General features: G+C 39.8%; 1 protein-coding gene and 1 long non-coding RNA gene across 3 annotated transcripts in view; one reads left to right on the top strand and one right to left on the bottom strand.

Moving 5' to 3' along the window:
- ADAMTS18 (ADAM metallopeptidase with thrombospondin type 1 motif 18) overlaps positions 1-11,490 on the top strand; it is a 79,951-nt gene extending 68,461 nt beyond the window's left edge. For both annotated transcript variants that reach the window (XM_074913293.1, XM_074913294.1), the window contains 5 exons: positions 1,073-1,277; positions 3,591-3,782; positions 4,153-4,365; positions 5,714-5,861; positions 9,564-11,490. In XM_074913293.1, the coding sequence (XP_074769394.1) occupies positions 1,073-1,277; positions 3,591-3,782; positions 4,153-4,365; positions 5,714-5,861; positions 9,564-9,679 (874 nt within the window). In that variant the 3' untranslated portion in view covers positions 9,680-11,490. The remainder of the gene's footprint in view (positions 1-1,072; positions 1,278-3,590; positions 3,783-4,152; positions 4,366-5,713; positions 5,862-9,563) is intronic.
- LOC141963709 (uncharacterized) overlaps positions 1-18,483 on the bottom strand; it is a 45,655-nt gene that overhangs the window by 9,707 nt on the left and 17,465 nt on the right. The window contains exons 2-3 of the long non-coding RNA XR_012634193.1: positions 9,537-9,621; positions 525-637 (exon numbers count right to left, since the gene is read on the bottom strand). This is a non-coding gene — a long non-coding RNA (uncharacterized LOC141963709). The remainder of the gene's footprint in view (positions 1-524; positions 638-9,536; positions 9,622-18,483) is intronic.

Here is an 18,483-nt window from a genome sequence, read left to right as displayed (position 1 = left end):
TTGACATTTCAAAACTGAACTTATTCTAAGCAATTGGCAATAATTCTTCAGACTTTGTGTAACTTCAGTGTCATGATGCGTAACTAAAGTGTGCCTGTGAGTGTAGTATGATTTGCCCAACAGCTTTTGCTGGTTAAATATTCTCTGTTTTATTTAGATTCTACATCATCTGTCTGCCAAATTTATTAGTGTGAAGACATTTAAATTCTCAAGACACTAATGACAGGACTGCTGATTTTATCAAGCAGGTTCTTTTTTGTGAACAGGGGCCGGTAAGGTTTGACATAAATACCACTGGACAGCACCACACCAACGTTTGTTGTCCTGTGTGAGTGTATCTACACCCAAATGCATTGGGAGGTACATGCTCAGCTAAACTGGCCTCATTCTGTCCCTGCCATGCCAGCTTTTCCCTTATATCAACTTTGATAAGTCTTCTTTCTCTGTCCTGTCTTCCAAGAGAGATGTAAAAAGGAAAAAAATGAAATAACAAAGGGCAGAACTTTCCAATAATTGAATCTTACCAGTTTACAGAACTCCATTTATCTGGCATCTTCCTTTGGCCTTGGGTCTGTTCATCTCTTTGGAGGTCTCAGCAGCTGAAGTGACCAAAGTGATGATCCTACCATTTCTTCTCCTATTTTAGAGAGATTTTTTTCAATTAAAAGCACAGACGTGGTTAAAAAGGGATGGTGATTTGTTAGCCGGACCCTTAGATCTTCTAGATACTCCACCAGCCCCAATGGCAGCACCTCTCTTCTTGGTCCTTGTGGAATTCAGATTCCAGGTTGGGTTCATAGGCAAGATGGTTCCGGTAGATGAAAACTGTAAATAAGTAATACTGTTTTTTCTAGATGTGTGACTTACATTTCAGCCCTAGCAAAATGTTCCATACTTTGAAAATAGATTATGTAACTACAGCTTTTTGATTGCTTGAACAGATATCAGTACATCAGGAGAGTAGGCTAAGCAGAATCCCTGAACAATTCACATTTGATAGGTGGCTCATATGTATAGATTTTATAAAGCTAATTGGACTCCTATGTTTCTAACATACATTTTCTCCTTTAAGCTGGTCAACAGGTGATTGGAGTGCATGCAGCAAATCTTGTGGAGGAGGGCAACAGAGTCGTCTCATTCAGTGTGTCCAGAACAGGGCTTTCCAAAGAGAGGAGGTAGTGGCCCATTCCCTGTGTCCTGTCAGCACCCCTAAACAGGTGCAGATGTGCAATAGTCAGGACTGCCCACCCGAATGGAGCCCTGGCACATGGTCTCAGGTAATTTGGAGAAAAACTTACATTTTTGTCTGCTGGCATAATGAAAATATTGCCAAAAACTGCTCAAAAGGAAGAATAGTGCAAACTTCGTGAAGATCAGTGTTTTGCAAGTGGCTCTACTCATTAAGATAATTCATAAACTATGCATATATTTTAACTAGCCTTCCTAAGTGCTTGGACAGGAGGGCTTGCCAGAAGAGGGCACATGGTGTCCTTTTTGGTACATACATTTTCTGGTGGATGGACATTTTTTTCTGGTTTCACAACTTAAGGCTCTATGAATTCTTCAAAGCCATTAAAACCCCCCTCTGAGTTTACTTCCCACAGCAATATTAACATTTCTCAGAGATGACAGGCAGTCAAGGAGTGAAGAAATATTTGGGGTTAGAGTTGCATATTAATGCACACATGTATGTGACTTGTGGGTTGATAAATTTGTGATTTTCACGTTCACTAATCACTTCTGTACTTTTGCCTTTGTTAGAGTAACTATTCCACTGCAAATAAAGTATTGCTGCCGTTAATTGCCATGAGGGGCATAAGGCCCCTGGGCAGATTCCTGTGCATACACACCCTGCTTTACAAACCTTCCAACTGCCTGACACTAAACCAGCCTGAGTTAAAAAAACACACACACATGCTTACACAAAACTCATCTCTGCTCTTTCTTTCACTACTGCTGATGCTAGTGTGAACTGTTAATGTAAGGATAAATGAAGTACTGGGAAATCTGGGATTTGAGAACTGACAGTACACTTATCTCAAAAATATTTTTATTTTTCCGTCATTATTTAATGAGATTCAAGGAGCATTTAAATTTACTGAAAAAAATATTACTTCTGTGTACACTTCTTGATACTGTAACTCTTTAGATGTTCAAGAACATCTTGACCTAAGCATTCCCAGCTGAGAAGCACAGTCTGCCTCTCCAGGGGAGTGCCCTGTAATGGTCTATGATGGACCAGTAACTACTCAATAGTCCATTGTAAAAGAATTGTAACACTCAAAAATAAACCTTTTCTTCCAGTGTATGTGAAGGAAACCTTAGTGTGGCAGAAGATTATAAAAACCAGGTATGGTGATTAGACACTTAAAAAGGAAGAACAGTCTTCAAACACATTCACACTTTCAAAGTTTCCTTCCTCTAATATAAATAATAATATAAAAAAAGATCAATTTTCCTCCTCTTTAAGAGGCGTACAATTCAAGGGGGGATTTTCAAATAAGCCTGTGGAAATTAAGTTCACAAGTCCTGCTGAAATATAGTGAACAGGCCTATTGAACAAGTTAGTGAAGTTCTTAAGATTCGGTTGTTGTATCACAGGCTCAAAGGAGTTAAGAGGAAAAAAATGCAAAGTACTACACAAATCAGAGTAATTTGAAATGAAAGGAGTTTTTTTCTTTGTTTGAGGGAAAGATTAAAACCACAGATTTTCAGCATGCAGCTATTTCTTTTGAATCCTCAGTACAACTCTGCTTTCATGGAATCTTTTAAAAACATTTGTGATTTAATACAGATCATGATAGTGCAGGATTCTGCCTTGGAATGTGCCCCTTACTTATTAGTAAAAAGAACAATTAGAAGAGGATGCAACAAGGTAGAAAGCTGGCAGCATTATTTCAGGGCCGTTTATTTCTTCATTTCATCAGAAATGGCTCATTTATGCATTTTGTTGTATGCTAAGGCAATGAAAACTACAGATTGTCTTTTCAACTGAGCCATGGTTCAGCAATGCATATTTATTCACTGGTGACTTGTCTTAAGCTTCAGCTGTAAACTTGGCAATTAAAATATCTTTGGTCAAACTTCTCAACCATTGTCTGTATCAGATTCTGTCTCGTAGTGAGATTCATTTAGTGAAGGAGTTATGTCTAGATTCCCTGGGTAGTATTCTCTGCCTCTATCTCATCCCTCTAGGCCAAGGTGAGGACAAAATAACAAATAGCCAAGAACATCTTGCCGTGGGAGATTTTGCGATGGGAGGTTAGGACCAGCTTTCAACTGTGCTGTCCAGGGAAAAAAGCGTTTTGCTCACAAGTCCAGTTTACCTCATCTACGGAAAAGAGATATTACTTATCTGTTCTACATGGGGGCTGTAAGAGTTCATAGTTTACATTAAGAAAGAACGGAGAACAATGTTTTAGAAGTGACATACAGATGTTACTGTTGCTTATTTACCAATACAATTTCAAGCTTACTTAGAATGGCAGTTACACAGCACATTAGCCACGGTTTCTATGATCTGCTGTAAAGTACAAATAATGCCAATTTTAATTTCCTCTAGTTCAAATGACTATTTCTTTCCATCACAGTGCTCTAAAACTTGTGGGAGAGGTGTTAAGAAACGGGATGTCTACTGCAAAAGTACCGGTTCTCCCAAGGTTAAAATCTTGCCTGAAAGTATGTGCAGCAGAGACCATAAACCTGAATCCCAGCAGACCTGTGTGCTAGGACGCTGCCCCAAAAACGACCGACTCCAGTGGGTGATTTCTTCCTGGAGTGAGGTAAAGCGGTGCAGTTACATGGCTCACTGCCTTCCTTTGCTGCTTTTGGAAACGTTGACTCAGGGACACACACAAACCATGTGGGGGAAAGAAAGCTGAGCTATCATTTGAAAATCAGGTGTTCTAGGCAAGCTGCTATAAAAACAGTTCCTTACATCCAGATGTAGTCAGATGTACCCTGATGTCTTTGTTTTTCAGGCCCTTCACTGACTTGGATTCATATTTCAGTTTACACATTATAGAACATGGTCGTTGTGGTTTCAGTTCTATAATGCTTTTGTAGCATAATTTGGGGTCCCTTGCACATAGCACATTCTCCTTCATCTGAATGCGTTTCTATAGATTTAAAAGGTGTGCTTTACCACTGCAGTGCTCAGCCTCCTGCGGCCCAGGTGTACAAAAGCGAGAACTAAAATGCGGTGAGAAAAGCATCCATGGGAAATTGATCACCTTTCCTCAGAGAAGATGTAGAAACATCAAGAAACCAAACACTAACCTGGAAGAAGCTTGTAACAAGGGAGCCTGTCCATCGCAAACATTGTATAACACGGTGTCTGGCTGGTATTCCTCACCCTGGCAGCAGGTAGGAATGGGAAACTTTCTCACCTCTCTCCCCTTCCCAGCTAACACTCTCTCCAGCACTATTTTTCATGTCTTGGCTTTTATGGCATTTACAGAAGGAACAAGTTTCTCTACTCATTAGCTCAAGTAGCATCCCCTAGTGCTTTTCACTACACAGCGTGAAAGAACAGAACAAATGCAATGTGCCTGCAGACTCCTGGACAGTGTATCCACCCTAATTAGAAGGTGAGGCTGCAGTGCTGGACTGGCACAAACACCCCGTGGGTGTAAGATGCTGAACCCCACACCGCTGTGACTATGGCAGTGTGAGTCCACGCTCCCGAGATTAAAGCTCGCTCCGGGCTTACACTGTGCTCTATGTCCGACTGTATGGAGGAGGCATCTCCAGTACTACAGTCCACAGGTGTCTCCTGCACGTAGCCATTCCCTAAAGAAGGTCACACTGCTCTGCCACCGAAACATGATGCAGCTGGTCCACATCCATCATGTACTTCGGTGCAGCTCATTTCTTTGTCCTGAGACTGAAGAATGTCACCTAAAAATGTTATTCATGCTCGAGAGGCACTACATTCCACGCTCATTTTCCAATGCTTTCTTCTCAGTCTTCTTCAAACTGCACTGTGGTTGAACTATTACATATCTATATGCACAATGTATTTAAGCATCTGCACAGATTGCCTGGAATTCCCTAAATACTATGATTAATTACGGGATCAGTCTGTATTTGTTTCTACATTCTTGCAAACAAGCTTCTGTATTTCTGGAACTTATCTACTTTATGAGTCACATATCAACGAGACACACACTCATTTAATAACATTTACATGAAACAATGTATGCCTGACAATTGTAATCAGATGAAAATGATCACATTTATCTTAAAGACAACTTTTCATGAAACACATACAAGTAAAAGGCTTATTCATTTTAAAATACTTCATAGGTCTTCCTGCAAACGCATAGTGTTTTTCCCCAGATACTGCCATAATTATGGTTCCAATGGGAGTTTTATCTCTGTTCAGACAGCAGGATTGGGCCCAGAGGCTCAGAGTTCACAAGAAATCAGTGCAGACAATCAGGAACAGGTTTTCTAACATGTTCTGTTTCTGTCTCGATGTCTAAGTAAGGAACCAAATTTTCAGCCGAGTCCTTAAATAACCAAACTTGCGGAAGGGAGAACAGATGCACGCATCTTGAAAAGCTGGTCCTGATGGGGGTTGCTGAACAGCCACACATCCTACCCTGATCTCTCTCGCTTTGAAAGTCCCACCCAAAGCCCTTGAATGTTACTCCTTTGGCTTTCATGGGCTCCCAGACAGTAATGAAAGACAGCTTTTTTCTCTCTACAGTGTACGGTAACATGTGGAGGGGGAGTGCAAACCCGAAGTGTACAGTGCCTGCGCCAAGGAAGACCAGCTTCTGGGTGCTTGCCCCATCAGAAACCAGCAGTCCTCAGAGCTTGCAATACTAACTTCTGCCCAGTCCCTGTGAAAAGAGGTAAATCTCAGCTCTACATGCTGCATCAGGGTTGGTTACTTAGAACTCTACATCCAGCAAAAATCACCTTTTCTACTTACACCCACTGAAGATTAGTATTTGGCATGTTCCTTCATAAATGATTTTTTCACAGACTTTCCAGCTTTATAGTTACTCTCTGATACTACAGCACCTCTCTTCTCAAATTGAACCATCTTAAATCAGACTTGAGAGTATAACTGACACAGGGGATTTTTAAAAAAGGGATATGTTAAAAAAAAATTATGTCCAAAAGTTATGCCATTTGGTTCTGAGCTGCATCTTTATGCTATCTTGAATAACATAGAAGCATCCTATGCTGGTACTGTTTTAATGATTAAAAATAGCAACTTTTGAACTAACCAATAAGAATTTGCCATTTACTTTTAGTCTTTTCAAGTCTGCCTAAGGTTCAGATTGCACCCGTATCCTGGGAGTCCAAAAATGCTTTGACTAGAACGTACTTCTCTTCTTACTGCTTCTGAGCAGTGTATGATGTGCAGTCAGGGAACATGAAATTAAGCTTAGTCCTCACTGGTATGTCAGCTGTATCCCTCTCCACCTCTTCAGTGTGTTTAGCAAATCTAGAGGAGCTGGAGGAGCAAGAGGTTCTGTGTCGCTGTGAACAGTGGAATTCTCTCAGAACTGCCACAGGAAGAGAGCGGTGCATTAGCCCCATCCCATGTACTTGCTTAAAAGCTGGTTACAGTTTGTGACTCCTTCTTAACTGTAGGAAAAAGCTCACGGAGGTCCAGGTTTGCCCGATGTAATGCCAGTTGTCTAGGTATGCTAAAGCACTTTAAACATTAACTTCCAAAAGACTGTACATTAACTGTCTTGTTACCATTTTAAAACTGGGAGCTGAAAGTAACCCCTATAAAACCTAGGCTGGATTGAAAGAAAAAGGTGGTAAAAGAGTTGGGAGCAAAGGTCAAGCTCTGGCCCTGCACCTTGTAAACTGACATTAGGCATCCACCCCCCTCATCTGTACTGATTCCTGGCACTCACCGTGCACAGAAACCCTGTGAAATCCAGTGGTACCTCAACAGAGCATTCTACTGCATCAACTCAAGATATGTATGCAAAGGATCAACCTATATATCAGGGAACCTGAATCCAAACAAGGATATATAGGTTAAATGGCCCTAAAAGGAATAAGTAAATAGTTCTGCTGTTTGTATAAGTAAATGTTCTTAACACTTTGAATTAATCTTCCTTAAAAGTTCTGCTGTACTTTGGAGTTTCTGTATTACATCTTTTTCTGTCATGATATAGCAAGCACTTTCCTTTCACCCCTGCCTTTCTCTGCTGTATTTCATGTCTGGAGTAATGTCTGTTATTAATTTTGGCCTTGGCCTGTTTCTCTCTCTCCTCACATCTGCAGGAGCCCTTTCCCCTTTATTATAACTGGGTCATCAGGCTCTAGAGATCAATTATCTCTTCACTGCTCTCTTACTTTCTGTCTAAACCAGCAAAAAGAGAGGGAACCAGCTGTGCTGGAATCACATTGAAGCAAATCAGTCTCTATTATCAGCCATGCAGCTCCAGCTCAGTGATCACAGTCAAGAAATTAATGTTTCAGGGAGAGTTTACACACTTTCCTAGACAAACTGGGTCATTTCCATCTGTTAAATGCAGTTACGGTCACCATAACTCCTAGTAAATCCAACTGCTTAAAATGAATAAAAATTTAAACACTATTATGAATACTTGCGTAAATAGAAATAAGGAACTGATGGCTTGATCCACATCCATTGAAGTTTGTGGGACTCTTTGTGTTCATTCCAATGGTCTTTGGATTCGGTCCCAAGAGTAATGTTTTCAACCATACCTCTGTAATGTTAACATTGCACTCTGAGCTTCAAAAGGAGCATAAAGATTTATTAAGATTGCCTTCTCGGTGCTTATACTTTTTTTTTTTTTTTAAACAGTAATTCGTACTTTTTGAAAATTTACCCTTCCATGGCAGGAGAGCTTCTTCCTGAGTTAGTCAGAACCTCTTTCCTCACTTTGTGCTGTGCATGTTTTTCATCTGTTGTCTGCTTTGGGGCCACCCAGACCCAAATTCTGTCTGGTGGACAGTAGGTGAAGTAACATGAAAGCTGGTGCTGGACTCCCAGTTACATCCCTGCTTACACTCAGTTAAGAACAGAAAAGCAACGCTGTAGCATGGGAGGGCTGCAGCTTTCCAGTTCCTGGATAACTGTTCAAGGACAGTATTTTCTTTACATAACATTAGCATTTACGGACAGGCTTATGTTATTAAAAACTGAGGAATAAAATGGCATCTTTTAAAAATATATAATTATTAAATTATTATTTTCTTATTCATTCAAATAAATTTGAGGGTGATAAAGGTATAGAAAATCACCTTTGCCATCATATAAAAGGGAATCAAAAAAAGCAAAGTGGTGGCTAATCAAAAGAAGTTCCTATAGAGAGATGGAGATCACTCCTGGCCCACAGCATATGAAGAAGTTGTCTGTGCTATGTGAGGGAGCATTTATCTTCTGTGACTCAGCTTAGCTGATCTGAGAACGCAGACAATGGTGGCTAGATTTCTCTTCACTGTCTCCTTGTAAATTCCTTTTATTGACCATGTAAACAGTAGTTCTGAGAGTCGAATGGAATCTTTTCCCATGCTCACAGGAGATTTCAGTTTAGCTATAAATTTTGCTAAACCTCATTTAAATGTCTTACTGCTCTCTCAGACATGGTGAATTTGTTTATAAATCATCCATATGAATCATCACTCTGCTCTTTTGAAGAAACATAAAGCATCCACTACAAAACTGTAGAAAGGAGCAGCTAGGAAATGTTTTTAAAGCGACTGGGCTATGCGTATAAATGAGCTGTGCATAAATCTAAGGGAAATCAAATCTTAATTGAAAAATACGGTTTATTTATATTTGTAATTAAATCTGGGCTTTTCAGAACTGAAGATTTTCAGCCTGTCTCTTTTCCCATTGCAGTTAATTAAGATTTCACCAACATGGCATAGTCAAATTCCTAAAAGCCTGATTCATGCCACCTAACTGAAGTGTCTAAGTAGAGAGATTTCTTAGGCTCTCTGCCTAGTCAAACGGAGAAATAAGTCCCTCTGGGAAGTGTTGGAACACAAAGAGATAGCAGAGCACTTTGTGCACACACGTGCACAGTGCAGGGTCCATGCATTCAGATTTCCGTGCGTTTTGTGTGCACATGCACCTACACTCAGAGCTGACACTACTCTGAGGTGCAGGTAAGCTCCGCGTGAAGTTCTGGCAACAAGCAATCAGAATCAAGCATGGAGCAGGCTCATTTGTGGTTTAGAACAACATTTGTAATCAGAGATGAAAACACGGGTGACTTTTTTTTTATCCTCTATGGTGGAACTTCCTCCTGTTTTCCTACATTTCGAAGTGTGCTTAATTTTTTAATTCCTTTAGCCTCTGTTCCTATTTTATTAGCTCTATATCTATCAATTTAACAAATTTGATCTCTTGACAAATTAAATATCTCAACAAATTAAAAAAACCTAATATTTTTGAGATGAAAGCTAGTTCATGGTTCCTCTCCTTTGAACTGAGTCACTCGTTGTGTTTTTAATATTGCCAAGTGCATACAAGCATGCGGAACTATTGCCTGACTTGTAGACTTGCTAAATCACAGTCTTACCATATCGCTTGGATTTCTTTCCTTCAGATGATCCTTCTTGTGTGGATTTCTTCACTTGGTGTCATCTGGTACCCCAGCATGGTGTCTGTAACCACAAATTTTATGGCAAGCAATGTTGTAAATCATGCACGAAGAAGAACTGATAGCAGCGTGTTATCTGAACCCTTCAGTGACAGGATTCTCTTCTTCAATTTATGTTGGAATTAACTTTGCTTTGAGGCAAGACATGGTGCCACATAAACCACTGATGGAAGAGACATTTATTTAAGGGAATGTCTGAGGTACAGTAATTGTTGGATATATGTTGAAAAAGGAATGTTTCTTTTTTTTTCTTTATTTGCTGACCTCACTAAAGTACAGGGTACTGTGGATCACTTGAACACTGACACTCGAGGGGCAGTTCTTCTTTCTTTAAAAGTGTCATTTTGCACTGTCGTATGTTATGAGGAAGAAATTAAGGCAAAGAAGCCTTTTCTGGCTAATTTACCAGAATGCAAAGCAAAAGAGATTGGGAGTTCGAGGAGGAAGGTTACAGCGTGGCAGCATGGCAGATCGCACTATCAAAAGTGTTTTCTTTCGTTTTTTTTATTATACTATCATCGCAGGGTAAGGAAGCTGTTCACTGCCACTTTCACAGAAAGACATTCAAATGGCTGTTGTCTGGAGAATGCAGCGTCACACGTGTGACCACAAGAAGTAAATAGTGCACTACAAAGATATATGGTGCTTCTCTATTAGACTTGCTGCTGGAAAAGCAAGTTTTGCATCATGCTAATGTTTTTATTGTTTTGATGAATTCATTTTCTGCTTTGTGTAGAAACTCAGAGGTGGTTAACTAGTAACTTGAAATGTATTCCTAGAAATATTCAGCATTAGAATATTTGGACTTTTGATATTGCTGTGTTACAAGTAAAATAGAATTTCATATTTCAACTAACTCAAGGAACTCAGATTTATTGAGCTCAATGGTTATGTTTTCAACTTTCTAAGCTCATTAGATATGTAATTTTAAAATTTAAACTTTATATTTTAAAGTAGTATTTTTTCAGAAGCTAGTTTGTTTGAATGCCAGGATACTGAAGAATGTCTTCCTTTTAATCTCAAATCTCTCCGCAAATTTTGATTCATCTGCTACCCAAAGGAAATAACAAGAATATTACAGTCTATTAATTCATGCTAAACTTCTCTAAATAGTTATTTATTCACACAGGTTATATAAAAAAAATGAAAAAGAAAAGTGGATTATTTACTCTAACCAAATAAAAGTCAATTATATTTTTATACATTCTCTTAATACTTTTATTTAGTTCAGAATCCACCAGCAAACAAAAGAATTGTAAACATAATGATTTTTGTAATCATTCAGTATCGAGATGTTCGGTGACACTAAATATCAAATGGTACAATTTTAGAAGTTTCTGCATTGAAAAAGTACCCAACCTATTTGCCAAACCCGTTCTGAGACAGAGCTGTGTTCTACTGTAATTTTCTGGGGAGTGCCTACGAGGGACATATTTATCTAATTCCACCCAATCCCACAACTTTGATGAATGTAGTTCAGTTTTACTGTTTTTTTAAAGTATCATTTCAGTGTAAGATTAGCCAGCTCAGCACTAATGCCAGACAGTGGTCACTTAAAATTAGCAGTTCCTTCTGCAACAGTTTAAATTAAAAACATGTATTCTATGATACTTTAAGAAATGATGATTAGAAACATATCTCAACCTACACTGCTCTGTCTTGATATTGGACATTGTGTGCTTACCACCTTTTTTCTAGGAAAACTACAAGGGTTTTTTTGTTTTGTTTTTATAATTGTGTCCTTTTTATTATTTGATGTAAAATAATTAATTTATTAATGCATAGCTTTTCCTTTATATTTCTTTGCTCACTTCCTTAAGTGACAACTGAGGAAAGAAAATGGTAGTGTCACAAAGTATGAATTATGGTGTAAAAAAGCAAAAAATATAAGTGTAATATTTAATTATTTTATAAGCTTTGTAATAAAGTACTCTAACTGTTTCATTATATTTGGAATTGTAAAATTCATGAATAAAATATGGAGGTTATAAGTAAATATCAAGTAATATAAGTGGTGTGTGCATTCATTTGCCTTTGTGTCGATTGTCCTGTAGTATCTTTAAGCGAAACGTTATCTTGTTTTCTTCTGCTACGTAGTTGGCCGATGTCTGTGAGCCTGAGCCTGCGCCAGTTCTGTGCAGGGGTAGTGACAAAAGCTGCCCACAAGAAAAGCCTGTTCTTTGGGGCAGTGGAGGTTTAGCCACCATAGCTCAGTGTGACCCCTCTGCCTAACCATGCCCTGACCATTCAGGTCTTGTACGGGTTAATATTGGTGGGGAACCCTCAAAACAGTGGATCTGAGTGTTAACAAGCCATTATGATGAATGGGATGGAGGTCATTCCTTTCAGGCACTCAAAGTCAGGCGTATGTGCTAAGGTCATGTGAAACTTCTCTACTTTTGAAGGTCCCATTATACTAGCAAGTGAGGAATGCACGACTGGTTATTCAACAGTGTGAATATATTGTGTTGCCTTTTAAGAGCAGAAGATGTTTCTCATCCGAATGACTACCCTACCATTGAAGCAGCTGGCTTGGATTGTGCCCATTTCGGGCACAAAAAAGGCAAAATGGACATAACTTCATGGGTTTATTTTCATAACAACACAAAGGCTAAAATACACAAGAATACAGTTGCCCCCCATGTGCAAGACAAAATTGACTTATTGCTTCTCTCACCACAGACAGTGGGAACTTGTGTATTGCAGAACCAGCAAGATTCTTCCCTGCATGTAGTTATCTGCAAGGTGGTTTGCAGAGTAAGCCTCATTCAACACAGCATTAGGTTTAACAGCCTCTCCCATCTGCTTGGGGATACTTTATTTTTCTAAAAATGACCCAGCTGAGAATTTTCCAAGCCAATCCCTGGTCAGGACTACCTCCAGTCACTGGATCATTTCATACATATATTCTCTAACATCGCTTTGCTGCTTTTCCCTCCGTTCATCGACAGACACTTCTCCGACACCAGCAAGCTATTCAGAGCATTGTTGATAGGAAATACTGAGCTTGCTTCTGCCTTGCAGTATGAGCTAGTAGGCGCTAATAAGCAGTAATCAGTCTGCTCCTGAAGGATTCCCAGCAAGTGCTCTTTTGAACATGGATTGGACTAGTGATTTAAATAATTAATTTGCCCACACAAGAATTCAGACTCTAAACTGCTTTGTGTTCTGGGCTAGAATTTTGGAATTATAATGAACTGACGGTTGTCAGTGAATTACAGCATTGGAGATGGATGCTGAAAGAGGAAATATTGCATAAAGATGTGCTATTGTGTGGTTGGATCAACCCCAAGTCCACAACTGTTTTATTGCTGAGCCCTTACAACGATATTTGGTATACAAAGCTTGGCAGTTTTCTAGAAGTATATTGCTGCAAGGCTCACTTTATAAAGCAGAATGGGGTCTTTTCACAAAGGAATAGCTCCATTTCCTGTAGTCAGATTTCATCACTCAGGTAAAGCGTGCATTTGCCTAAAACTCAAACAGATATTTAATGAATGGCTTGATTGTGTAAATCAAACTCAACTATCTCGGATGCCCAGAAGACATGAAATGTTGGAGACAGATGAAGTTTCGCTGCATGTGGTTTTATGGTAACATGATCCATATCCCATATTTCCTTTATTTTTCAGCAAATCCAAAAGCATCAATAAAATAAATTAACATTATTATTTCTGTTGTAATTGAAGTCCGACCCTGTTGAGTCACTGGGATCCCATTGTGTACAATGCTGTATACACATGTCATGAAAGGCTCACAGTCCCGAGTGTACAACAACAAACAATAGGAAAAGGACATGTTAACAGAGGGCTCGCTGTAATTAGGGGGAAAAGTGTTGCTCGTGGCTCACTGTCCGTCTGGACACTGCAGAATGTTTCAAAGGTATAAGATCTGCAAGAGCAATATTGAGGAATTTTATCTTGACTCTGTTTCGAACGCAAATGCTGAGCATCGCTGAGGACAGCAGAGGGGAAGGGCACTAGGGAAGCTGGGATACAGTGGAACGAATCAAAAATGAGGTAAGTTCAGTGCTGAGTCCTAACCGAGATAGTGGCAATCGCAAGAGAAAAGCAATACACATGGACCGTTCAAACTGTTAGCCTGGCAGTTACGGGGGACTACAGAGATGCTGACGTTTTGGCAAGGCAGTAAGTCTTCTTCCCATCAAAAAAAGTTCTGAAATAAGGAGATGCAGGTGCTAAAAATTACCTTAAATTCCTGCCCAGACAATATTGTATGAACATCAGCCAAATCAAGCTGACCTTCCTGTCTGTCACAGCTATGCTTCACCCCCTGCTCTTCAGAACACACCCAGGTCCAGCCTGGGCTGGAACACGTCCTCTGGTGTGTATCACATTCCAGAGTTCTCCACCTTGCAGCTTACAGATAACGCTCGCTCCCCACAGAACAGGCAGTGACGGGCCGATAGCGGGGCCATATTGATTCTCAGCCTCTCAGCTGCAGATGGGACAGATGCGGGATGCTGTCTGCAGCATTTGTATTGCATTGCCCATGGGAAGTCAAGGCCTCTGCCCTGGGTAAGGCAGTCGGAAGCACACTCCAGCCCCAAGACCTGCCCTTCTAACAGCCAACACGCACCAGGTAGGGCGAAGGGAAGTAGCGTACTCATTTTTCCATGAGAGATATGGAGGCAGAATGTCCTAGCTGGGCTGAAGTAGAGACAAAACATTAATTTCTAAAGTCACAATGAAAAGTAGTAACGTCAAAACCAGTTTTCCTCATGCTCCCTGAAGGAAAGAATCTATTATAGGACCTATACTTCAAACTACTAAACATGTACTTTCTATTCAATAATAATAAGTAGTCAATCATGAACAGAATCTGTTTGAATTTCTGGATTATGGCAATGGAGGCAGGACCTTTCAGCTAAGCCCTAACTTCCAGGCTTACTTTCTAAGCTTTAAATCAAGCTATTGTCACCATACATTTCAGCCTTAACACTGTTGTGTACCTACTGCAACTTAAGACAGACCTTTAGTAACCCTTAGGTGACTTGGCCTGTCAAGCATTAATTTATTATGTTCTGTTGTGATAATGTTCACTAATCCTTTCATAATAACATAGGAGAGCCGACACAAAAGCTCATTCAAAAAGAATATGAAAGGGTTTATAATGGAAATGTTTACTCGTGAAGTTCTTACCTATGGCAAGCGAACTGATTTCAGAGAAAAGCATACACAATAAATCCCTCCTTGGGATCTTCACCTTCTCGTATCACCATAATATCTGAATTCATCTGTCTAATAGGAGAAACTGAAGGCATTCTCCCCAAAGCAGGAATCCCCTGCCAACACTCCTGTGCTTGCATGGAAATAATGGCCCTCTACTAGCTCTGTTTCGATTACAGCTGAAGACATTCAGGATATCTGCAGAATTCAAGAGTTGTTCTTGTACGAAATACTTAATCCTATCTACAATGCTCTTTCTGACCAACTGCCATAGAGCTCTGAGCATGGTAATGTACTGCTGCCATCCTGATTTCTCACTTGGGCACTGCAGGACACTGCAATGATACCCAGGGCTCCTGCAGGCTCACGTAGAGAACACCCAAGTGGCTACATTTTCCTTCCCTAAGGTAAGATGAGAGAAAATGCCCTTAATGTTTTTCCTGGATGCAGTTGAGACTCGTCTCAGAGGGAAAGCCATTCTAGTGCAGTGCGTTCCCCAGAGCACTAGAACTCACATTTCCACATTGTATATTCAACGTAGCTGTTGAGCAAGTAAAAAGTAATTGAGGTTTCTACTTCCTCAAAATGCACCACCATAAAATGATTTTTACAAGCTACTGAACAAAACATTTTGTGGCTTTTATTTTGGCAGCTTTTGATAGCTGAAATATAACTTCTGATTAAAAAAGACAGAATAAATTTTCTAGATATATTTTTAATATCCAAATAGATCATCTCACTGATTTTTTCCCCATATAATACAAATAGATAAACCCTGCAGAAAGTCCTCAGAGTTTATTCATTGTACCAATGATATGTCACTACTTATCCACAAGACCGGAATAATATTCATTATGCAAATCATTGGTTCAGGCTCCGCAAAAAGATACTCTACTTCCAAGTCCATTAAAGGTATTTTAACTTTCAAAGAATTTAATTTAACTGTACAGCACCCACCATTGATAGATAATATTTTAACTGGATCAGAACATTGTTTTTCTAGCCACAGTTATTGCCTGTCAGCAAAAAGCTCATCAGCTCCGACTTTGTAAAAATACACTGCAAATGCCAAGTTGCCCAGAACTGCTATGATTTACTCATTCTTGTCTTTGGTCAACCAGCACAGACAATAACAGGCTGTAAACACAGCTCTCTCCAATTAAATATAGTATATGCTTCTTCAAACTGTACCATTTACCACAATTTAATTTTGAGGGTTTTGGTGTCCACTTCCAAAATACTAGTTGCAAAATGAAAATTGTATATAAACAAACTGGAACATCTAATTTGAAAAGCATTCAGCTATTGAGTGAGACCATCAGATGGTATATGGGACACTGTGATATACATCTACCATATTACATGTTCTGAACTTGAATTGGGGTTGTGTCTTGCGGCCTGTTAGCATCTAATGCTGACTTCTTTTGTTGTGGTTGTTTCTCAACTGCAATGGAACTTGTCATGGAAATCATGAACTTGTTATAAGCTTATTGTTCAGCTAAGCATACAGCTTGCTCAAGTGTCAGAAACAGTCTACTAATCTCTAGCTACACTAGACCTGATACATGAGCCACGCTGATTCAAGAGTGTACCAATGCAACACTCAGGTAGCTGATATAAAAAAACTTAACTCACTAAGACACATTTAACATCTGGCACACTCATCAGCCATTTTATTTATCCCTTAGCACAGTGATTCTACCCTAGAGCTTTCATGGTTTTGAGAATCCTGCTCAGTTTCACCAGTCACATTGCTGTCTGTAAGGCAGAGCCAAAGCCTCCATGCCTCCCTGACACAGTGCAGTGTTACACGCTGGTTGTGACCACTGGTGAAAAACTTCACCTGGGCTAAGTAGCTGAGAAGCCAGAAGTTCACAGAACTGATTATATACAAGATGGGGTTTGATGCCAGAGTTACAAACTAAAATTGGGATTAAAGGGCTTCTGAGCTTTGACCTGTTGTCATCAGCAATGTGAGGCTGAAGGGAGGCCAGACTGACTTGTGTTTGCTGCGCAGTACTTGTGTTGCACTGACTTTGACCCACTTCCACTGAAGAGTTGTCTTCAGCAGGGACCAAGAATGGGGTTTTCATCTTGAAAAATAACTTGGAAACACAAAATAGAACGGAATTTATCTTTTGCCTGACAAAAAGCAGAGATGAGATTCTCTACAGGATTTGCTGATACTCTCTTGTTCTTGGTCGAGTGATTTGCTCTCTCTTTTTTTTACACCCAATGCTAAATCTAGGATCCAGAAGGAGGATTTTTTTCTCACCCAGTTAAGATCATCTGGACATTTTAAAATACATTACTAGTATTATTGTACATATTTTAATCTCTTCTACAATCTTCTGTGAATTACCAAGTTTTGAGTCTTTGATCTTTCGTATCAAGTCTGCTCTAAGGTGCTAGATAGTGGGTTTGCAACTTCTTGCACTGGGGAAGGAAGAGGGAAAGGGGAACAGAAGAGCAGATACTCTTTTGGCTCATTCTGGACTCTACACCTGTGACACAGCAGTCTCTTGTGGTCAGAAACTGGATTTGATAAAACAAATGATCCCTTTAGGTCCTTTAACCACCTCTCTTGCTCACTATCTCCTCTATCCCCTCTTTGATTAGTTTAGTTAAATGGTTAATTTTATTTAGGGCAGGCACAACTCATATGTCATGTCTGCAGGAAGGCAAGCATAACGGGGGCCTGGTGTTGACTGGTACTGATAACACCACCGATCTGCTGAGAGATTCTGACTTAAAGGGAGATTAAAGGTCTTATTCTTCTTTTAGGTCAGAGCAGAGATTCCTCTAACAAGGTCAGTTTTAGAATCTGCCACCCAAACTCTTGTCCACATATACACAATATACTATATCGTTTTTCCAGGCTGTTAATCTAAATCTAGCTTTTTTATCACATAATGAACTTATTGAAGGTGGGAAAAAAATCCAAACAATTTCATATATGCTGTGTCTTCTTATTCAAGAAACAGCCAAGGTAAAATAGTTCCCCAGCTTCCTAGATGACACAATCACACTTTGCCCAGGAACAGAGTACTTCAAGAACTGGGTTATTCTTGGTGCTGGCTTTTGTAAATGCTCTTCTCTGAACTTCTCATTAACCTTCTGAACCTCATGCCTACTGGATGGATCCCAGCCAGCATCCTTCAACTACCAAAGAACTCTTTGAAAGGAGAGTTTACACCTCAGTTTCCAAATTATGCCTCTGTGGCATACTAACTATATAGAAGAGGAAGGAAAACAGTGGATTTGCCTTTTTAAAAACAGCAGTCGATTAAAAAATAAAGTACCAATAATGTGAGAATCATACAGTCCTGAAACCTTCAGACATTTTGGCACATAGCTCTGTCTCTCTCGGACAATTGCATCCCCTTTTTCACCGCTTCTCTCCTCCTGTTCCAAAGCTCCCCTCCGAAGCCGTCGGGGGGTGGGGAGCAAAGTGGGTTGTGAAGTGTCTTGGGGTAATCCACTTTGACAGGGAACTACGCTGATTAAAAGTTATGGCTTTGGAACAGTAAAGCTCCCACTCCTGCCCATGTACAAGTTGCTGCTTTCTATTTAAACCTTAACAGTCACATCTAATCAAGAGAAAATACGAACGTTTTTATGAATTCCATGAGAAAAATTCCCCTCAGGTGCAGGTTGCACGGTTTGATCAACTCCAC

The sequence above is a fragment of the Athene noctua genome, chromosome 9 (genome assembly GCF_965140245.1).
Source record: "Athene noctua chromosome 9, bAthNoc1.hap1.1, whole genome shotgun sequence".
NCBI lineage: Eukaryota > Metazoa > Chordata > Aves > Strigiformes > Strigidae > Athene > Athene noctua.
This window is presented reverse-complemented; position numbering and strand designations above follow the sequence as displayed.